At 46.1% G+C, this 20,183-nt stretch overlaps 1 protein-coding gene across 1 annotated transcript in view; it reads right to left on the minus strand.

Annotated features, from left to right (window-relative positions):
• The window catches only part of slc2a2 (solute carrier family 2 member 2), a 58,396-nt gene that overhangs the window by 26,487 nt on the left and 11,726 nt on the right, over positions 1 to 20,183 (minus strand). Inside the window, exons 2-6 of the mRNA XM_067994866.1 lie at positions 18,440 to 18,535; positions 6,146 to 6,336; positions 3,481 to 3,605; positions 2,184 to 2,299; positions 1,093 to 1,255 (exon numbers count right to left, since the gene is read on the minus strand). Coding sequence (XP_067850967.1) covers positions 1,093 to 1,255; positions 2,184 to 2,299; positions 3,481 to 3,605; positions 6,146 to 6,336; positions 18,440 to 18,535 — 691 coding nt within the window. The remainder of the gene's footprint in view (positions 1 to 1,092; positions 1,256 to 2,183; positions 2,300 to 3,480; positions 3,606 to 6,145; positions 6,337 to 18,439; positions 18,536 to 20,183) is intronic.

A 20,183-nucleotide genomic window follows, 5' to 3' on the forward strand; every position in this document is an offset into this window, starting at 1 on the left:
CCGAATGGCCTCCGTCTGTGCTGTTTATTCTATGATTTTATGAATTTTACAAGTCCGCACGCCCAGCCACAAATCTTGCCCACTGGGAGCACAGATTGAAAAGTGGAACACACTCCTGTTCTTAAACTGTGGATAGTGTACGTCCAAATGACCCATAAACGCCTCAGGCATTGGAAGCTCCCTACTGGAGTGCGGACTGGGAACAGGAGGATCAAGGTCCAACTTGGACAAGGCACCGTAGCCTCGGCACCAACTGGTGCAACCGCACCTCAGGATAAAGATCGCCGCACGAGGGTTCAACAGACAATGACCCCAAACAGGAAGCTTGGCTCCTTTGTTGCCCCCCACCCCGGCCGGCCAAAAGCGGACATTGCCACCCCCACGCCCCCTCGGGCAATGTCCACTTTTGGCCGGCCGGGATGAGGCCGAAGCAGGTCACCTTTGAACACAACCCCCTTCATGACCACCTGAGTAAATGGCCCAGGATATGCGTCGCCCCACTGGAACAGCTAGAATCGGGAGCTCAGCAGAGTGAGGGGGTTATGGGATGATCTCCCATATTGGAGCATTCAGTTCTACGGGTCACCATGTACAGTTGGTGAGAAAGAGAAGAACTTGCATTTATATAGCACCTTTCACGACCACGGGACGTCCAAAAGCACTTTACAGCCAATGAAGTACTTTTGAAGTGTAGTCACTGTTGTAATGTAGGAAACGCAGCTGACAATTTTCACACAGCAAGATCCCACAAACAGCAGTGAGATAAATGAGTCGATCATCTGTTTTTTTTTTAAGTGAGGATGGTTTAAGGGATAAATATTGGCCCAGAATACTGGGGAGAACTCCTTGCTATTCTTCGAATAGTGGCCTTGGGATCTTTTATGTCCACCTGAGAGGGCAGACGGGGTCTCAGTTTAACGTCCGGAGGACAGCACCTGCGACAGTGCAGCACTCCCTCAGTACTGACACCGGGATTGTGGTGAGATTGATTGGTGGTCCTCGGGCTGGATGCAGACCCCCAGCCTCCAGAGGCGAAGACGCATGCTTTTGTTATTTTTGCCCCCGTCGTTTGCCCGGCGGCCGTTCACTCACACTTCCTCGCGGCGTCTTCTCTTCCGAGTTTTATGTACAGGTAGCGAGGACTCTCAGGGCAGAACGGCAGCAGCAGGGTCTGCAGAATGGCCGGCGCCCCTGACAGGCCGAGAAGTAGAGGCCACAACCGGTCGTTACCCAGCAGGAAATTCAAACCAATCACCTGCCGAGAGAAAGGAAGTACTTGCATTTATATAGCGCCTTTCACCACCTCAGGACGTCCCAAAGTGCTTTACAGCCAATGAAATAGCTTTTGAATTATAGTCACTGTTGCAATGCAGGAAACACGGCAGCCAATTTGCGCACAGCAAGATCCCACAAACAGCAATGAATTAAATGACCAGATAATCTGAATTAGTGCTGTTGGTTGAGGGATAAATATTGGCCAGGACACCGGGGAGAACTCCCCTGCTCCCCTGGATCAACACCAGGAATCCTGGATGATTTGCCCATTTCCTATCCCAGGAGTTGCTGAGGCCAATTGTCCTACCGCCCCCCCCCACCGCCCCCATCCAACATCAGCTAACTAAGCACAGTTGCGAGATGGTAACTGGGAGCTTTCTGCTCTACCTGACTCAGTGGCACGTCGTTTGGTTCACTTAGATTGGACAATGCCCCTCCCACCCTCCAGACCCCCTCCCTCACCAAACAAATCTAACAGTTCAAAAATATGACAGGAAGTTAGATCAATTCAACTAGCTGGGGGTGACTAGCACAGGCACAATGGGCCGAATGGCCTCCTGTGCTGTATGATTCTATGATAAATAAATAACTTGCTACCTAACAGCACTGTGGGGGAACCTTCACCACATGTCCCACAGCGGTTCAAGAAGAAGGCCCACCACCACCTTCTCAAGGGGCAACTAAAAATGGGCAATAAATGCCGGCCTTGCCAGTGAGGCCCACATCCTGAGAATGAATAAAACAAAATAGATTTTGATTATGAATTTGTCAAGGTAAGCAGTTTCTTATCTGTAGGGACTTTTAGGTTGTAAAGTTAAAATTGGGATAGCTTTCAAACCAATCTTCATAAGAGTTGTTGTAGTTCTTTAAATCCGACAGTGAGGACGTAGTGCGTTGAAATGCTGTACCTGGCTGATGAGAATTCCCGTGACGACGGCCAATTGGTGTAGAGTTCCCAGGGCCCCTCGTAAACTGGTGGGCGAGATCTCTCCGACATACATGGGCACCAATCCAGTACACAGCCCTAGAAAGGGTTGAACGAGAGCTTGGTTCGGTTTTCCAAAACTGAACTTACAACAATGAAGGATCCTTTTAATGAAGGTCGTGCCAAGTTCAACATCAACATGATGACAAGGTCCGACTGTCCATCCCTGCTGCACTGGCAATGCCCAAACCGGTTGCATTTGCAAACTGACGGGTTAGAAGGGACGTCTGAGCGAAACAGATTCTTTCACACAAAGCTTTTTCTCCCCTCCTGTCCCAAAGGCATTGGGGAAGATTTTCAATTTAATGCCCGGGTGTAAAACTCGCTTTGCGGGTTGGCTGCCTGTTATTGAACCCCTCCAATCCCCCGAGTTTTATTTCCATTGTAATCGATGGAAATGAAAATCTAGCAGTTTTGGTGAATGGGAAGCATCCATTTCTTACACTGGACTGCTCAAGGTTAATATTTTTTTCTCTCCTCCCGCCCTCTAGGAACTAGGAGACAAGTAAGTCTCATTTTTACTCTCGGTCTCACCCTAGAGGGACTTGCACAGTTTAGGGCCTGAGCTTTTTGCCATGTCATTAGACGGGGCTTAAAGTGAAAAGTACACAGTGTCACGTTTCAAGAGAAAACTGACTCTTCCTCTCGACCTGCTAGATCGATTCCTGGGATGAGAGAGTTGTCCTATGAGAAGAGATTGAGTAGAATGGGCCTATACTCTCTAGAGTTTAGAAGAATGAGAGGTGATCTCATTGAAACATATAAGATTCTGAGGGGGCTTGACAGGGTAGATGCAGGGAGAGTCTAGAAGTAGGGGACATAGTCTCAGCATAAGGGACCGGTCATTTAAGACTGAGCTGAGGAGGAATTTCTTCACTCAGAGGGTTGTGAGTATTTGGAATTCTCTACCCCAGAGGGCTGTGGATGCTCAATCATTGAGTATATTCAAGACTGTGATCGATGGTTTTTTGGCCTCTAGGGGAACCAAGGGATATGGGGATCGGGCGGCAAAGTGGAGTTGAGGTGGAAGATCAGCCATGATCTTACTGAGCGGCGGAGCAGGCTCGATGGGCCTTATGGCCTACTACTGCTCCTATCTCTTATGTTCAACAGTTCAGCGCCAACTGGAGTTGGAGATCATGAGGAAATGTTCAGAGATGAAAGAGGAATTGCTGAGGTAATTAGTCACGAAAAAATTGCCAGAAGTGTTTATACTTTACCACAATAAACCCCAGTGATAGCCCTTCCCGTTATGATGAGTATGTGCGATGGGCCCAACTTGGCCAGTCCCATTAGAAGACCACCAATTATTGCGAGGATATTCACAGCCAACATGGCCTTCACTCTGGGAAGAGAATAAAACCTTTAAGTTACTTCTTTTATTAAAACCCCATTCAAGCAGCCCCTTTGCAGAGAGAATATTGCACCCCCATTAATATGGTGAGTTGGGGTGGTCCATGTTTGTTTTTTAATTGGAAAACTTTGGAGAAAGGTCAAGACCCAGAGTACTTGGCCACTACCAAGGTTGTCCTGCACCAAAGGGCTTTCATAGAACTATACAGTACAGCAGGAGGCCATTTGGCCCATTGTACCTGTGCACGGTTCTTTGACTCCCCTGCTATTTCCCCATAGCCCTGCAATTTTTCCCTTTTCTAGTATACATCCAATTCCCTTTTCAAAGATACAATTGAATCTGCTTCCACCGCCCTTTCAGGCAGTGAATTCCAGATCATAACAACTCCTGCGTAAAAACTTCTCTTCTCCTCTCTGGTTCTTTTGCCAATTATCTTAAATCTTTATCCTCTGGTTAACGGCCTTCCTGCCAGTGGACACAGTTTCTCCCCATCTACTCTATCAAAACCCTTCACAATTTTGAATACCACTATTAAATCTCCCCTTCACCTTCTCTGCTCTAAGGAGAACGACCGAAGGTTGGAAAAGACTAGGAGATAAGACAAGGTAAATCAAGTGCTAGTTGCGAGTTGATATCAAGTTTTGGATTTACAAGTCCGTAGATTGTAGGAGGAAGGGAAGACTGAGGAAGCTCCACTGTTTTGGGCTCTTGAGAGAATAACCTAAAGTCTCAACATCATCATAATGAGGATGCTGAGAACAGGTAGAGAGTGTAGGATGGTCTATTTGGAGTTCACAAGGAACGTGAGTGAGATGTTCAGAGCAAAACGAGCCATTCTAGTGCTAATAAAACAAAGAAAGATTGTGATGTTGACAGAGAGAGATACGCTGGGAATTTCCATGTGATCAGCTGCTGTAACTTCGACAGAAGATTGTTGGAAAGTCCAGATAGACGCGTAAGTGAGATTTCCATCAATCTCCCGCTGAAGTTACAACGGCCGATCGGGAGAATCCTGAGGAAATTCCCAGCGATAGAGTTTGGAGGGGAAAGAAGAACTGCCTAGTAGAAAACAAACATTTTCTTCTTATCCAGTCAAGATTGCTCAGAGAAAGATTGCAGAGTCTCCCCAGATGTGGAGGCAAGACTTGGACTCCATAGAGAGTTAAGAGATGCTGAAGGAAAAAGTGTTTGAAAGAAAGAACTTGCATTTATATAGCTCCTTTCATGATTTTAGGACATCACAAAGCGCTGTACAGCCAATGAAGTACTTTTTGAAGTGTAGTCACTGTTGTAATGTAGGAAATGCAGCCGCCAATTTGCGCACAGCAAGATCCCACAAATAGCAATAAAACAAATGACCATAGAGAATCATACAGCACAGAAGGAGACCACTCGGCCCATTGTGCCTGTGCTGGCTCTTTGAAAGAGCTATCCAATCAGTCCCATTCCCCTGCTCTTTCCCCATAGCCCTGAAAATCTTTCCAATTATCTGTTTTTTTAGATATTGGTTGTGGGATAAATATTGACCAGGACACCGAGAGAACGCCCCGGCTCTTCTTCAAAATAGTTCCATGGGATCTTTTACATCCACCTGAGAGGGCAGACGGGGCCTCAGTTTAACGTTTCATCCAAATGACGGCACCTCCAACGAGTGCAGCACTGGCACCGTGGGTATCAGCTTAGATTTTGGGCTGAAGTCTCGGGAGTGGGGCTTGAACCCACAACCCACAGGTGAGAGTGCTAAGCCATGGCTGACACCTTGATATGAACGAAGAAACCAAACTTCTTGGAGGCAGCTTTAGCAGAGGTGGAGATAAGGCACTTCCATTTGAGATCTAAAATTAGTGCCACCCAATCCAGCAGGGGCATTAGTTGGCCTCCACGACACCCCATTTTACACTGGGTACCCACAAAACCCATAATTGCCGAGCCACTGTTGTTGGCGGATTGTGTTAATGGGCAGTGGTAATTGCTGACCGAGGGCAATTTTTTGCTTTAAAATCTGATGTGATGTTGAAGGTTGGAAAAAAACCCAATGCTTTTAACATTCTAGCACCTTTTCTTCAAAAAAAAACCCCCACCTTTCCTCTACCTCACGGTGTCCTGGTGCATATCTCCTGTGGCATCTCCGTCAAGGTCCCATTCATCAATGGAACCCAGTGTTGGCTGACTATTCAACCGGAGAAATATCACACCCAAACCCAATCTTGTTCACCTTTGACAAGTTCACTTTCCAGCAAGGCTCTGCAATGAGGAGCAGGAACCCGGGCAAAATCTTATCCCTTTCCCTCGCTCAGATGTTCTGAGGCCAGTTTGTGCACTCATTTTAAAATATATTACATTGGTTTGAGTGGTGACATCTCTTGGAGGGGGGTTTCCTGTTAACCGGGGGATCTAGTCATGGGTAATTTATGAAAGAGGGTCAAGGTTATACTTAGTTTATTCTGGTCCTACTCAGGCCAATGTTGGCCTGGTCAAATTCTCTACTGCAGTCTAGCTCAGTCCAATGGCGACTCGATTTCATTCCGTACCTGCCCAGCTTGTCCGCTAGATAGCCAACGAAGAAGGAAGAGATCATTCCTCCAATGCAGAAGATGGAGACAGATAGAGTCCAGTAAATGATGCTGGGGTGCTTTGTTGGCTTGGTTGCTTGCGTGAGATTCCCAGCCATGGTCTCATTCTGGGAAATACTGAGGATACGAGCATAATGCTTCTCGATGACCTGGGGAAGATGAGAAAGCCACAGTTACCCCTCCGAGTACAGAATCTCCTAAACCACTAAAGCTTCTTTTTTTGATCTGAGGGGGAAGAGAGGAGTCATTTCATGTCACGATGAAGCGACTTGGAATTGATGCTTTTCGATCAGATTTACTTTTTGATTAATGCAGCAACACGCCAAGGTTTTATCAGCAGCACCTCCCAAACCCGTGACTTCCGCCATCTAGAAGGACAAGGGCAGCAGGTTCATGGGAACACCACCACCTGCAAGTTCTCCTCCAAGTCACACACCATCCTGACTTGGAAATATATCGGCCGCTCCTTCATTGTTACTGGGTCAAAATCCTAGAACTCCCTTCCTAACAGCACCGTGGGAGAACCTTCACCACACAGACTGCAGCGGTTCAAGAAGAAGGCCCACCACCATCTTCTCAAGGGGCAACTAGGGATGGGCAATAAATGTCAGCCTTGCCAGCAACACCCACATCCCAAAGAATGATGATGAAAACATAACAAACCAATACACTATTTAGGCCATAACTGTGTCAGCTGTGGCTCAGTGCATAGCACTCTTACCTCCCAGTGAGAAGGTTATGGATTTAAATCCCATTCCAGCAACTTCAGTCCATATTCTAGGCTGACACTCCCAGTGCCGGTACTGAGGGAGTGCTGCACTGTTGGAAGGTGCAGTCTTTCAGATGAGATGTTAAATTGAGTCCCCATCTGCCCTCTGAGGTGGATATACAAGATCCCACTGCACTATTTTGAAGAAGAGCAGGGGAGTTCTCCCTGATGTCCTGGTCAATATTTATCCCTCAACCAACATCACTGAAACAGATTAATTTGTTGTTTATTTCATTGCATTGGTGGGATCTTACTGTGTGCAAATTGGCTGCTGCGTTTCCTACATTACAACAGTGACTAAACTTCAAAAGTACTTAATTAGCTGTAAAGTGCTTCAGGACGTTCTGAGGTTGTGAAAGATGCTATATAATTGAAAGTTCTTGCGTTATGGAGCACAGGGATAGTTAAGGAGAGCTCTATCATGCTGACAGCATAAGGGTATTTTAAAGCAGTATTTGGAAAACTTTTCTGTGTGGCGTTGGGGAATCCCATTTACAGTTTTGACACACTCCACGGGACCCATTTTTTAACTTCTGAAGGACCCCATCAGCTACCTAGAGGCAAGCAGGGCTGTCATTACAAAAAAATGGCCTGGGTGCACAGAAATACTGTGTCAGTAGCAACAGATGCGGCAAAATATAAATTGGTTTTCTTGATTGCTGCTCTGCATTGATTGGACTGGTTTAGTGTTGAGTCCACTGAGACTCATGGGTCTCACCCAGCCTCATCCTCAGTTATTTCAACACTGTTCATGGAATATCATTCCTTCCTGTGTGCCGTACTTTACACTTTCAAAAGAGGTATTCATTCCATTGGGGAGAGTGGGGGTGGCCGCCAAAGGAAAATTAGCACATGTGACTGAGCGTTATATGATTACTAAATCTATCCCAACCTAGGTTGCTATGGAGCAAACACAGGTTGTATGAGTCAGGTTGTGATTAAAGGGAGGAGCCGTCAACACTGGGAAGTGTTTGGGCAACTCCAGTTCCTGGTCCACAATAGCCAATGGACAGATGGCATTGCAGAAGACTCAATACCGTATACACTGGTGCGTAAGATGACACACATACAAGATAGCCCTACTTTCAGAGGGCTTGTGAATCACTCAGAGGCTGGTGAATCTTTGGAATTCTCTACCCCAGAGGGCTGTGGATGCTCAGTCGTTGAGTATATTCAAGGCTGAGATCGATAGATTTTTGGACTCTAAGGGAATCAAGGAATATGGGGATAGGGCGGGAAAGTGGAGTTGAGGCAGATGATCAGCCATGATCTTACTGAATGGCGGAGCAGGCTCGAGAGGTCTTAAGGCCTACTCCTGCTCCTATCTCTTATGTTCTTACTCTCTAGCCAAAAAAAACCTGAAAGAAATCTATAACAGCGATCATAGTATCATAAGGTTTGGAATAACTATGGAAAAGGAGACGGACCACTCTAAAGTAAAAATACTTAATTGGAGGAGGGCCGATTTCAGTGGGATGAGAACAGATCTGGTCCGGGTAAATTGGAATCAAAGATTGGCAGGCAAAACTGTAATTGAACAATGGGCGGCCTTTAAAGAGGAGATGGTTTGGGTACAGTCTAGGCACATTCCCACGAGGGGGAAAGGTAGGGCAACTAAAGCCAGAGCTCCCTGGATGACAAAAGAAATAGAGAGTAAGATGAAGCAGAAAAAAATGGTGTATGACAGATGTCAGGTTGAGAATATAAGTGAGAACCAGGCTGAATATAGAAAGTTCAGAGGGGAAGTGAAAAAGAAAATAAGAGGGGCAAAGAGAGAGTATGAGAATAGACTGGCAGCCAACATAAAAAGGAATCCAAAAGTCTACTATAGGCATGTAAACAGTAAACGGGTTGTAAGAGGAGGGGTGGGGCCAATTAGGGACTGAAAAGGAGATCTATTCATGGAGGCAGAGGGCATGGCCAAGTACTTTGCATCTGTCTTTATCGAGGAAGAAGATGCTGCCAGAGTCTCAGTAAAGGAAGATGTAGTTGAGACACTGAATGGGCTAAACATTGAGAAAGAGGAGGCACTAGAAAGGCTCGCTGTACTTAAAGTAGATAAGTCACCCGGCCTGGTTGGGATGCATCGTAGGTTGCTGAGGGAAGTAAGGGTGGAAATTGCGGAAGAACTGGCCATAATCTTCCAAACATCCTTAGATATCGGGGTGGTGCCAGAGGACTGCAGAATTGCAAATGTTACACCCATGTTCAAAAAAGGGTGTAAGGATAAACCCGGCAACTACAGGCCAGTCAGTTTATCCTCGGTGGAGGGAAATCTTTTAGAAAAGATAATCCGGGACAGAATTAGCAGTCACTTGGACGAGTGTGGATTGATTAGGGAATGCCAGCATAGATTTGTTAAAGGCAAATCGTGTTTAACTAACTTGATAGAGTTTTTTGATGAGGTAACAGAGAGGGTAGATGAGGGCAATGCAGTTGATGTGGTGTATATGGACTTGCAAAAGGCATTGATAAAGTGCCACATGATAGGCTTGTCATCAAGATTGAAGCCCATGGAATAAAGGGGGCAGTAGCAGCATGGATGCAGAATTGGCTAAGTAACAGGAAACAGAGAGTAGTGGTGAACGTTTTTTTTTCGGACTGGAGGGAGGTGTACAGTGGTGTCCCCCCGGGGTCGGTACTAGGACCACTGAATTTCTTGATATATATTAATGTCTTGGACTTGGGTGTACAGGGCACAATTTCAAAATTTGCAGACGACACAAAACTTGGAAGGATAGTAAACAGTGAGGAGGATAGTGACAGATTTCAAGAGGATATAGACAGGCTAGTGGAATGGGCGGACACGTGGCCGATGAAATTTAATGCAGAAAAATGCGAAGTGATATATTTCGGTAGGAAGAATGAGGAGAGGCAATATAAATTAAAGGGCACAATTCTAAAAGGGGTACAGGAACAGAGAGATCTGGGGGTATATGTACACAAACCGTTGAAGTTTGTGGGGCAGGTTGAGAAAGTGGTTAAAAAAGCTAAAAAAGGAATCCTGGGCTTTATAAATAGAGGCACAGAGTCCAAAAGTATGGAAGTCATGATGAACCTTTATAAAACACTGGTTTGACCACAACTGGAGTATTGTGTCCATTTCTGGGCATCGCTCTTTAGGAAAGATGTGAAGGCCTGAGAAAGGGTGCAGAAGAGATTTACTAGAATGATACCAGGGATGAGGGACTTCAGTTACATGGATAGACTGGAGGAGCTGGGGTGGTTCTTCTTGGAACAGAGAAGGTTGAGAGGAGATTTGATCGAGGTATTCAAAATCATGAAGGGTCTAGACAGAGTAGATAGAGAGAAACTGTTCCCATTGGTAGAAGGATCAAGAACCAGAGGACACAGATTTAAGGTGATTGGCAAAAGAACCAAAGGTGACATGAAGAAAAACTTTTTTACAAATTGAGTGGTTAGGATCTGGAATGCACTGCCCGAGGGGGTGCTGGAGGCAGATTCAATCATGGCCTTCAAAAGGGAACTGGATAAGTACTTGAAGGGAAAAAATTTGCAGGGCTAAGGGGATAGGGCGGGGGAGTTGGACTAGCTGGATTGCTCTTGCATCAAGGCCGGCAAAGACTCAATGGGCCAAATGGCCTCCTTCCATGCTGTAACTTTTCTATGATTCTACGAGGTCCCCCATTAGTCACTGACATGGAATCTAGGAGTCTGAGAGAGGGGAGTGGGGGACATTGGGCATCTTAGACAGGGCAGTGGGGGGATCAGGAGCCTGATAGCGGAAATGAGAAACTGGGAGGCTCAGAGAGGGAAGTGGGAGAATGAGAGCTTGAAAGAGGGAACAGGAGTTTCTGAACCTGACCGAGTGTCCAGGAGCCAAAAGGAGCTGAGTTGTGATGGAGAAGCCACAATAGGCAGGAGAGCAAGCCCAGACCAAGAGTGGGTGAGTGTGCACCACTGAATGAGATACAGTACCAACCACAGATTGAGATACAGTACCAACCACAGATTGAGATAAAGTACCAACCACTGATTGAGATACAGTACCAACCACTGATTGAGATACAGTACCAACCACAGATTGAGATAAAGTACCAACCACAGATTGAGATACAGTACCAACCACAGATTGAGATACAGTACCAACCACAGATTGAGATACAGTACCAACCACAGATTGAGATACAGTACCAACCACAGATTGAGATACAGTACCAACCACTGATTGAGATACAGTACCAACCACTGAATGAGATACAGTACCAACCACTGAATGAGATACAGTACCAACCACTGATTGAGATACAGTACCAATCACTGAATGAGATACAGCACCAATCACTGATTGAGATACAGTACCAACCACAGACTGAGATACAGTACCAATCACTGATTGAGATACAGTACCAATCACTGAATGAGATACAGTAGCAACCACTGATTGAGATACAGTACCAATCACTGAATGAGATACAGTAGCAACCACTGAATGAGATACAGTACCAACCACTGAATGAGATACAGTACCAACCACTGATTGAGATACAGTACCAATCACTGAATGAGATACAGTAGCAACCACTGAATGAGATACAGTACCAATCACTGAATGAGATACAGTACCAATCACTGATTGAGATACAGTACCAATCACTGAATGAGATACAGTACCAACCACTGATTGAGATACAGTACCAATCACTGATTGAGAGACAGTAGCAACCACTGAATGAGATACAGTACCAACCACTGAATGAGATACAGTACCAATCACTGATTGAGATACAGTACCAATCACTGAATGAGATACAGTACCAACCACTGATTGAGATACAGTACCAATCACTGATTGAGAGACAGTAGCAACCACTGATTGAGATACAGTAGCAACCACTGATTGAGATACAGTACCAATCACTGATTGAGATACAGTACCAATCACTGATTCAGATACAGTACCAACCACTGATTGAGATACAGTACCAATCACTGATTGAGAGACAGTAGCAACCACTGATTGAGATACAGTACCAATCACTGATTGAGATACAGTACCAATCACTGATTGAGATACAGTACCAACCACTGATTGAGATACAGTACCAATCACAGATTGAGATACAGTACCAACCACTGATTGAGATACAGTACCAACCACTGAATGAGATACAGTACCAACCACTGAATGAGATACAGTACCAACCACTGATTGAGATACAGTACCAATCACTGAATGAGATACAGCACCAATCACTGATTGAGATACAGTACCAACCACAGACTGAGATACAGTACCAATCACTGATTGAGATACAGTACCAATCACTGAATGAGATACAGTACCAATCACTGAATGAGATACAGTAGCAACCACTGATTGAGATACAGTACCAATCACTGATTGAGATACAGTACCAATCACTGAATGAGATACAGTACCAATCACTGAATGAGATACAGTAGCAACCACTGATTGAGATACAGTACCAACCACTGATTGAGATACAGTACCAACCACAGACTGAGATACAGTACCAATCACTGATTGAGATACAGTACCAATCACTGAATGAGATACAGTACCAATCACTGAATGAGATACAGTAGCAACCACTGATTGAGATACAGTAGCAACCACTGAATGAGATACAGTAGCAACCACTGAATGAGATACAGTACCAACCACTGAATGAGATACAGTACCAATCACTGATTGAGATACAGTACCAATCACTGAATGAGATACAGTACCAACCACTGATTGAGATACAGTACCAATCACTGATTGAGAGACAGTAGCAACCACTGATTGAGATACAGTAGCAACCACTGATTGAGATACAGTACCAATCACTGATTGAGATACAGTACCAATCACTGATTGAGATACAGTACCAACCACTGATTGAGATACAGTACCAATCACTGATTGAGAGACAGTAGCAACCACTGATTGAGATACAGTACCAATCACTGATTGAGATACAGTACCAATCACTGATTGAGATACAGTACCAACCACTGATTGAGATACAGTACCAATCACAGATTGAGATACAGTACCAACCACTGATTGAGATACAGTACCAATCACTGAATGAGATACAGTACCAATCACTGATTGAGATACAGTACCAACCACTGATTGAGATACAGTACCAATCACTGATTGAGAGACAGTAGCAACCACTGATTGAGATACAGTACCAACCACTGATTGAGATACAGTACCAACCACTGAATGAGATACAGTACCAACCACTGAATGAGATACAGTACCAACCACTGATTGAGATACAGTACCAACCACTGATTGAGATACAGTACCAATCACAGATTGAGATACAGTACCAATCACAGATTGAGAGACAGTACCAATCACTGATTGAGATACAGTACCAATCACAGATTGAGATACAGTACCAATCACTGATTGAGATACAGTACCAATCACTGATTGAGATACAGTACCAATCACTGATTGAGATACAGCACCAATCACTGATTGAGATACAGTACCAACCACTGAATGAGATACAGTACCAACCACTGATTGAGATACAGTACCAACCACTGATTGAGATACAGTACCAACCACTGATTGAGATACAGTAGCAACCACTGATTGAGATACAGTACCAACCACTGATTGAGATACAGTACCAATCACCACAATGACTCACATAAGTGGCTCGAGCACTTTCATCGCTTGGGTGACATATTGCCATTAAAGCAACATTTGCCCCATTTACATGATTAGATGAACCCTTCAATGTATTCAGTCTTTTTTTAAAAACCTATAGGGTAACATAAAGAAAGAAAGAAGGATTTTGCATTTGTTTAGTATCTTTCATGACCTCAGGATGTCCTAAACCACTTTACAGCCAATTTTAAGACTTTTTTGAAGTGTAGTCACTGTTGTAATTTAGGAAACGGAGCAGCCAAATTGCACACAGCAAGATCCCACAAACAGCAATGAGATAATGACCAGATAATCTGTTTTTTTCAGTGATGTTGGTTGAGGGATAAATATTGTCCAGGACACCAGGGGAAACTCTGCTGCTCTTCTTCGAAATAGTGCCATGGGATCTTTTACGTTCACCTGAGAGGGCAGATGGGGCCTCGGTTTAACATCTCATCCGAAAGACGGCACCTCTGACAGTACAGCGCTCCCCCAGTACTGCACTGAGAGTGTCAGCCTTGGATTATGTGCTCAAGTCTCTGGAATGGGATTCTGAACTCTCGACCTTCTACCTCAGAAGGTGAGAATACTACCCACTGAGCCACGGCTGACACCTACCAGATATCAACTCAACCCTGCACATTACCAACCCAACCTCAAGTAGGGACCACGCTGGGAGTCCAGTTCTAGATCTTGACCCTGAAGAAATCAGCCATCCATTTGGTCAAATTGGCTTTCTTCGCACGGGGGTCGATTGGACCTTTGAAATATTTCAACTTGAGCTGGGTCAGCTAGGGGACTACTGAACAGACAGTGGACTATACACCAAACAACCCGCCCCTCCCTCCCCCCATCTGGCGGGCGCCCAAGATGCGGCCATATTGACACAGGTACTCGCCAGTAATATATAAATTAAAGGGAACTCTCTCCCCAATTCCACTGTGGCTACAAAAGCAGGTCAGAGGCTGGGTATTCTGCGGCGAGTGACTCACCTCCTGACTCCCCAAAGCCTTTCCACCATCTACAAGGCACAAGTCAGGAGTGTGATGGAATACTCTCCACTTGCCTGGATGAGTGCAGCTCTAACAACACTCAAGAAGCGCGACACCATCCAGGACAAAGCAGCCCGCTTGATTGGCACCCCATCCACCACCCTAAACATTCACTCCCATCACCACCGGCGCACAGTGACTGCAGTGTGTACCATCCACAGGATGCACTGCAGCAACTCACCAAGGCTTCTTCAACAGCACCTCCCAAACCCGCGACCTCTACCACCTAGAAGGACAAGGGCAGCAGGCACATGGGAACAACACCACCTGCACGTTCCCCTCCAAGTCACACACCATCCTGACTTGGAAATATATCGCCGTTCCTCCATCGTCGCTGGGTCAAAATCCTGGAACTCGCTTCCTCACAGCACTGTGGGAGAACCTTCACCACACGGACTGCAGCAGTTCAAGAAGGCGGCTCACCACCACCTTCTCAAGGGCAATTAGGGATGGGCAATAAATGCCGGCCTCGCCAGCGATGCCCACATCCCATGAACGAATAAAAAAAAGGTTGAGCAGCGGAAGTTTCCAGTGGGCACATCCTGGGATCAAAGGCCAGCGGGATTTCAGGAGCGTGATCCAGAATTGCCCCGTAAAGAGGTATTTCCAACTTCTCTGAGCATCGGACAGCAAGGTACGTAGACTACATTGGATATAAATACACCCACGTCAGTGTCAATTGGTTTCTTTAACCAATGAAAGATTTGTATTTCTACAACATCTTATCACAATTCTCAGAAACACCTCAAAGCGTTTCATAGGAACAGGAGGAGGCCATTCAGCCCCTCAAGTCTGTTCCGCCATTCAATCAGATCATGGCTGATCTGTATCTTAACTCCATTTTCCATTTCCCTTGATACCCTTACCGAACAAAAATCTATTGCTCTCAGTCTTGAAAGCTCCAATTGACCCCCAGCATCCACAGCCTTTTGGTGGCGGTGGGAGGGGAGAGCGTTCCAGATTTCCACTACCCTTTGTGTGTAAAAGTGCTTCCTGATTTTGCTCCTGAATAATCTGGCTCTAATTTTAAGATTGTGCCCCCTTGTTCTGAATTCCCCCCCCACCCCCGCAGAGGAAATATATTCTCTCTATCCACCCTATTGAATCCCTTTATCATTTTACACTCCTTGATTAGATCACCCCTTATTCTAAACTCAAGGGAATACAAGCCTAGTTAATGCAACCTGTCCTCATAATTTAACCCATTAAGCCCTGGTATCATGAAAGTGAATCAGCGCTGTACCCCCACCAAGGCCAAAATATCCTTTCTGAGATGCGGTGCCCAGAACTGAACGCAGTATTGATTATTTTGAAGTGCAGTGACTGCTGGAGGTGGTGATGAGGTTAAATTGAGATGAGGAGCCAATCTTTTCTGAGCAGGACAAAATGATCGGAGGCTTCCCGACCCATTATAATCCCTTATCAAGGTAGACAGGGTTAAAGGATAAACACACTGGCTGCAAATAGTAACTTCTACAGCATGTCTTTTAAGCTGAAAAAATTCCTGAGCTGCCTGGTAACTTTAGTCAGATTGGTTGGAAGTTATTGTATTGTTCTAGATGTAGTATCCGTGTGACAACTGTGGCTCAGTGGGTAGCACTCTCAGTGGGGAGACTCTCGCCTCCGAGTCAGAGGGTTGTGGGTTGAAGTCCCACTCTAGGTACATGAGCACAAAATCTAAGCTGACACACCCAGTGCCGTACAGAGAGAGTGCTGCACTGTCGAAGGTGCTGTCTTATGGATGAGACATTAAACCGAGGCCCTGTCTGCCCTCTCAGATGGGTGTAAAAGATCCCATGGCCACTATTTTGAAGAAGAGCAGAAGAGTTCTCCCCGGTGTCCTGGCCAATGTTTATTCCTGAACCATCATCGCTAAAACTGATTATCTGGTTATTATCACATTGCTGTTTGTGGGATCTTGCTGTGTGGAAATTTGCTGCTGTGTTTCCTACATTACAACAGTGACTACACTTCAAAAGTACTTCATTGGCTGTAAAGCACTTTGGGTCATCCTGAGGTTGTGAAAGGCACTATAGGAATGCAAGTTGTTTCTTTCTTTTTATCTTGTCACTCAATCTCTCTCTTACAATTCTTACAACATGTCAACTTAAGATTTATCTATTGCATACACTGGCTGAATGCCAGATTTAGGTTCTTCCTATACAGTGGGAACTGCTTAGAACAGATTCGCTTGTAACCAAAAGCCTTTTGTAATGAATTTACAACATGCTGAGCTGGATAGCCAGCTAAATGCCCAACAAAATTAGAGCTAGGCCTTTCAGCGGTGATGTCAGGAAGCACTTTTTCACACAAAGGGTAGTGGAAATCTAGAACTCTCTCCTCCAAAAGGCTGTGGATGCTGGGGGTCAATTGAAGCTTTCAAGACTGAGATTGATAGATTTTTGGTGGGTAAGGGTATCGAGGGATATGGAGCAAAGGTGGGTAAATGGAGTTGAGGTACAAATCAGCAATGATCTGATTGAATTGCGGGACAGGTTCGAGGGGCTGAATGGCCTCCTCCTGTTCCTTATGTTACCATGTAAGCCTTGGGGTAGAGTTAGGTTTATTTACCTATAATGGAGAACAGAGCCAAACTCAGACTCCTTCCCTGTAAATTAGTCTCAGGGCAGCTTGTACATGACCTTTTCTACAATAACTGACCAGCAGCCGGGACTGCCACTCCTATCTTCCACTAGTCACTCTCAAATTGACCCGGAGTGATTTCAGGACAAGACCAAAGGTCATAAGAACATAAGAAATAGGAGCAGGAGTAGGCCATAACGCCCCTCGAGCCTGCCATGGCATTCAATCAGATCATGGCTGATCTTCAACCTCAACTCCACTTTCCTGCCCGATCCCCATATCCCTTGATTCCCCTAGAATCCAAAGATCTACCGATCTCAGCCTTGAATGTACTGAATGACTGAGCATCCACAGCCCTCTGGGGTGGAGAAGTTCAAAGATTCACAATCCTCTGAGTGAAGAAATTCCTCCTCATTTCAGTCCTAAATGGCCGTCCCCTTTTCCTGCGACTATTTCTAGACTCTCCAGCCAAGGGAAACAGCCTCTCAGCATCTACCCTGTCAAGCCCACTCACAATGTTATATGTTTCAATGAGATCACCTCTCATTCTTCTAAACTTCAGAGAGTATAGGCCCATTCTACTCAAGATCAACTGCATCCATTACTGCTCACTGAGAGGAAACCTCACAATTGTAAAAGGGTCTAACACCTTTCAAAAGGCCATCAACCTTGGTTCAGTGGGTAGCACTTTTGCCTTGAAGTCAGAAAGTTGTAGGTTCAAGCCCCCCTCCAGAAATTTGAGCACATAATCCAGGCTGACACTCCCAGTGTGGTGCTGAGGGGGTGCTGCATTATCAGAGGCGCCGTCTTTCGGATGAGACGTTAAACCGAGGCCCCGTCTGCCCTCTCAAGTGAACGCAAAAGATCCCACAGCCTATTTGAAGTTCTCCCCGGTGTCCTGGCCAATATTTATCCCCCAACCAACATCACTAAAACAGATGACCTGGTCATTTTCACATTGCTGTTTGTGGGATCTTGCTGTACACAAATTGGCTGCTGCTTTTCCTATGTTACAACAGTGGCTACACTTCTAAAGAGTTGCATTGGCTGTAAAGCGTTTTGGGACGTCCTGAGGATGTGAAAGGCGCTATATAAATGCAAGTTCTTTCCTTTCTTTTATAGGATATTTATCTGTGGGCTGTGGGGGAAGGGAAGATGCAGCGATCAGTACAATGGCTTTAAGTGAGGATTAGACATTTTACCTCCTGGGGTGCGTTGATGACTCCGAGTCCATACCCATACTGAAGGGAACCGAGCACTGCGGTGAAGACGGAAAGAATTAGAGTCCCAGTCAGATTCTGGAAGAGAATAGAGGGAGACAGCAAATTAGAGACACTCGACTCACCAACCCACCAAGTAATGAGAAGCCTGTCACCAATAAGGCAATCACTTAAAGTACATTTACACTGGTGATGTAATTGCAGGAGACCCTCCAATCTCCCCCACCTTGTTCACCAGTGGTGGTTGTGGCAATGTAGCAACTACAGTACTCGAGTATGGGGGAGGGGGTGTGGGAGGGGTGGGGAAGGGGAGGGGAGGGGAGAGGGAAGGGGAGGGGAGGGGAGAGGAGAGGAGAGGAGAGGGGAGAGGAGAGGAGAGGGAAGGGGAGGGGAGAGGAGAGGGAAGGGGAGGGGAGAGGAGAGGGAAGGGGAGGGGAGAGGAGAGGAGAGGGAAGGGGAGAGGGGAAAGGGAGCGGGGAAAGTAAGCGGGGAAAGGGAGAGGGGAGGGGATTGGAGAGGGAAGGGGATTGGAGAGGGAAGGGGATTGGAGAGGGAAGGGGATTGGAGAGGGAAGGGGATTGGAGAGGGAAGGGGAGGGGTTGGGGAGGGGAGGGGAGGGGATAAGGAAGGAGGTGAGGGGAGGAGGAGGAGAAGGTTGGGGGAGAGCAAGGGGGAAGGGGAAGGAGAGGGGGGAGGGAAAGAAAGGGGGAGGGAAAGGTGAGGGTGATGGGAGAGGGAAGGTGAATGGGAGGGAGGATGGGGAGGTGGAAGGGGAGGGGAAAGTAAGGTGGAGAGGGAGAGGGTAGCCCGAGGCGAGAGGGAAGGCAGGGGAGGGTGAGGGGGAGGGGAAGGAGAGGGGGAGGGGAAGGAGAGCGGGAGGGGAAGGAGAGCGGGAGGGGAAAGAGGAGGAGGGGAAAGAAGAGGAGGGGAAGGTGACGGGGGGGGGGGGGGGGTGGGGAGAGGGAGGGAAGGGAGGGGAAGATGAAGGGGAGATGGATCCTCACCCACTGAAATCTGCACGATGTTCCATCCATCACTATGAATCGTCAGACAATTCACCCCCCATTTTCCAACATGTGTCCTTGGTGGCTGAGTCTCGCTGCTGCGGTGCAATATCTGAATACCACCCTTGTAATCTTGGCTGCCACCTCGGTGCAGTACTGAGAGGGCACTGAACTGTCAGGGTTGGCATCCTTTGGACTCGACGTTAGTGCCTCTTGTCCCGGCCAACATTCCTCCCCCAACCATTTATGGGATCTTGCCATGTGCACAATAGCAGCCTCGTTTGTCAACAAAACAACTAACCTCAGTGACTAATTGCGTGAGGCATTACCTAAGTATTAGCAAGGGCTGTCATCTGCATACCAGGCAAGTCAAGAATGCTTGCTTATAATAGCCTCTGATGACACTTCCTTCAAATCAGGTTCAACAAGAAGCCTGTATATTTTAGCTATGCTGCATCAGGTCAAACCACCTGTTTGATTACAGAAAATGAATGACTTTCCATGTAAGCAGAATCCACCGAACATTCCTGTTAATATTTAAATGAGCATTGTCATATCAGTCAGCCAGTGAAGAATATTCAACATCGAGAAGCATCCTCTCGTACTGGTCCACCCCCTAAGTGGCAGTTGCGTTCAATCAATATCGAACCATTATATTTTTTAAATGGTGAGAAACTATTAAATGTTGGTGTTCAGAGAGATTTGGCGGAAGGATCAGAGGG

This window comes from Heptranchias perlo, chromosome 13 (assembly GCF_035084215.1).
Source record: "Heptranchias perlo isolate sHepPer1 chromosome 13, sHepPer1.hap1, whole genome shotgun sequence".
In the NCBI taxonomy this organism is placed as follows: domain Eukaryota; kingdom Metazoa; phylum Chordata; class Chondrichthyes; order Hexanchiformes; family Hexanchidae; genus Heptranchias; species Heptranchias perlo.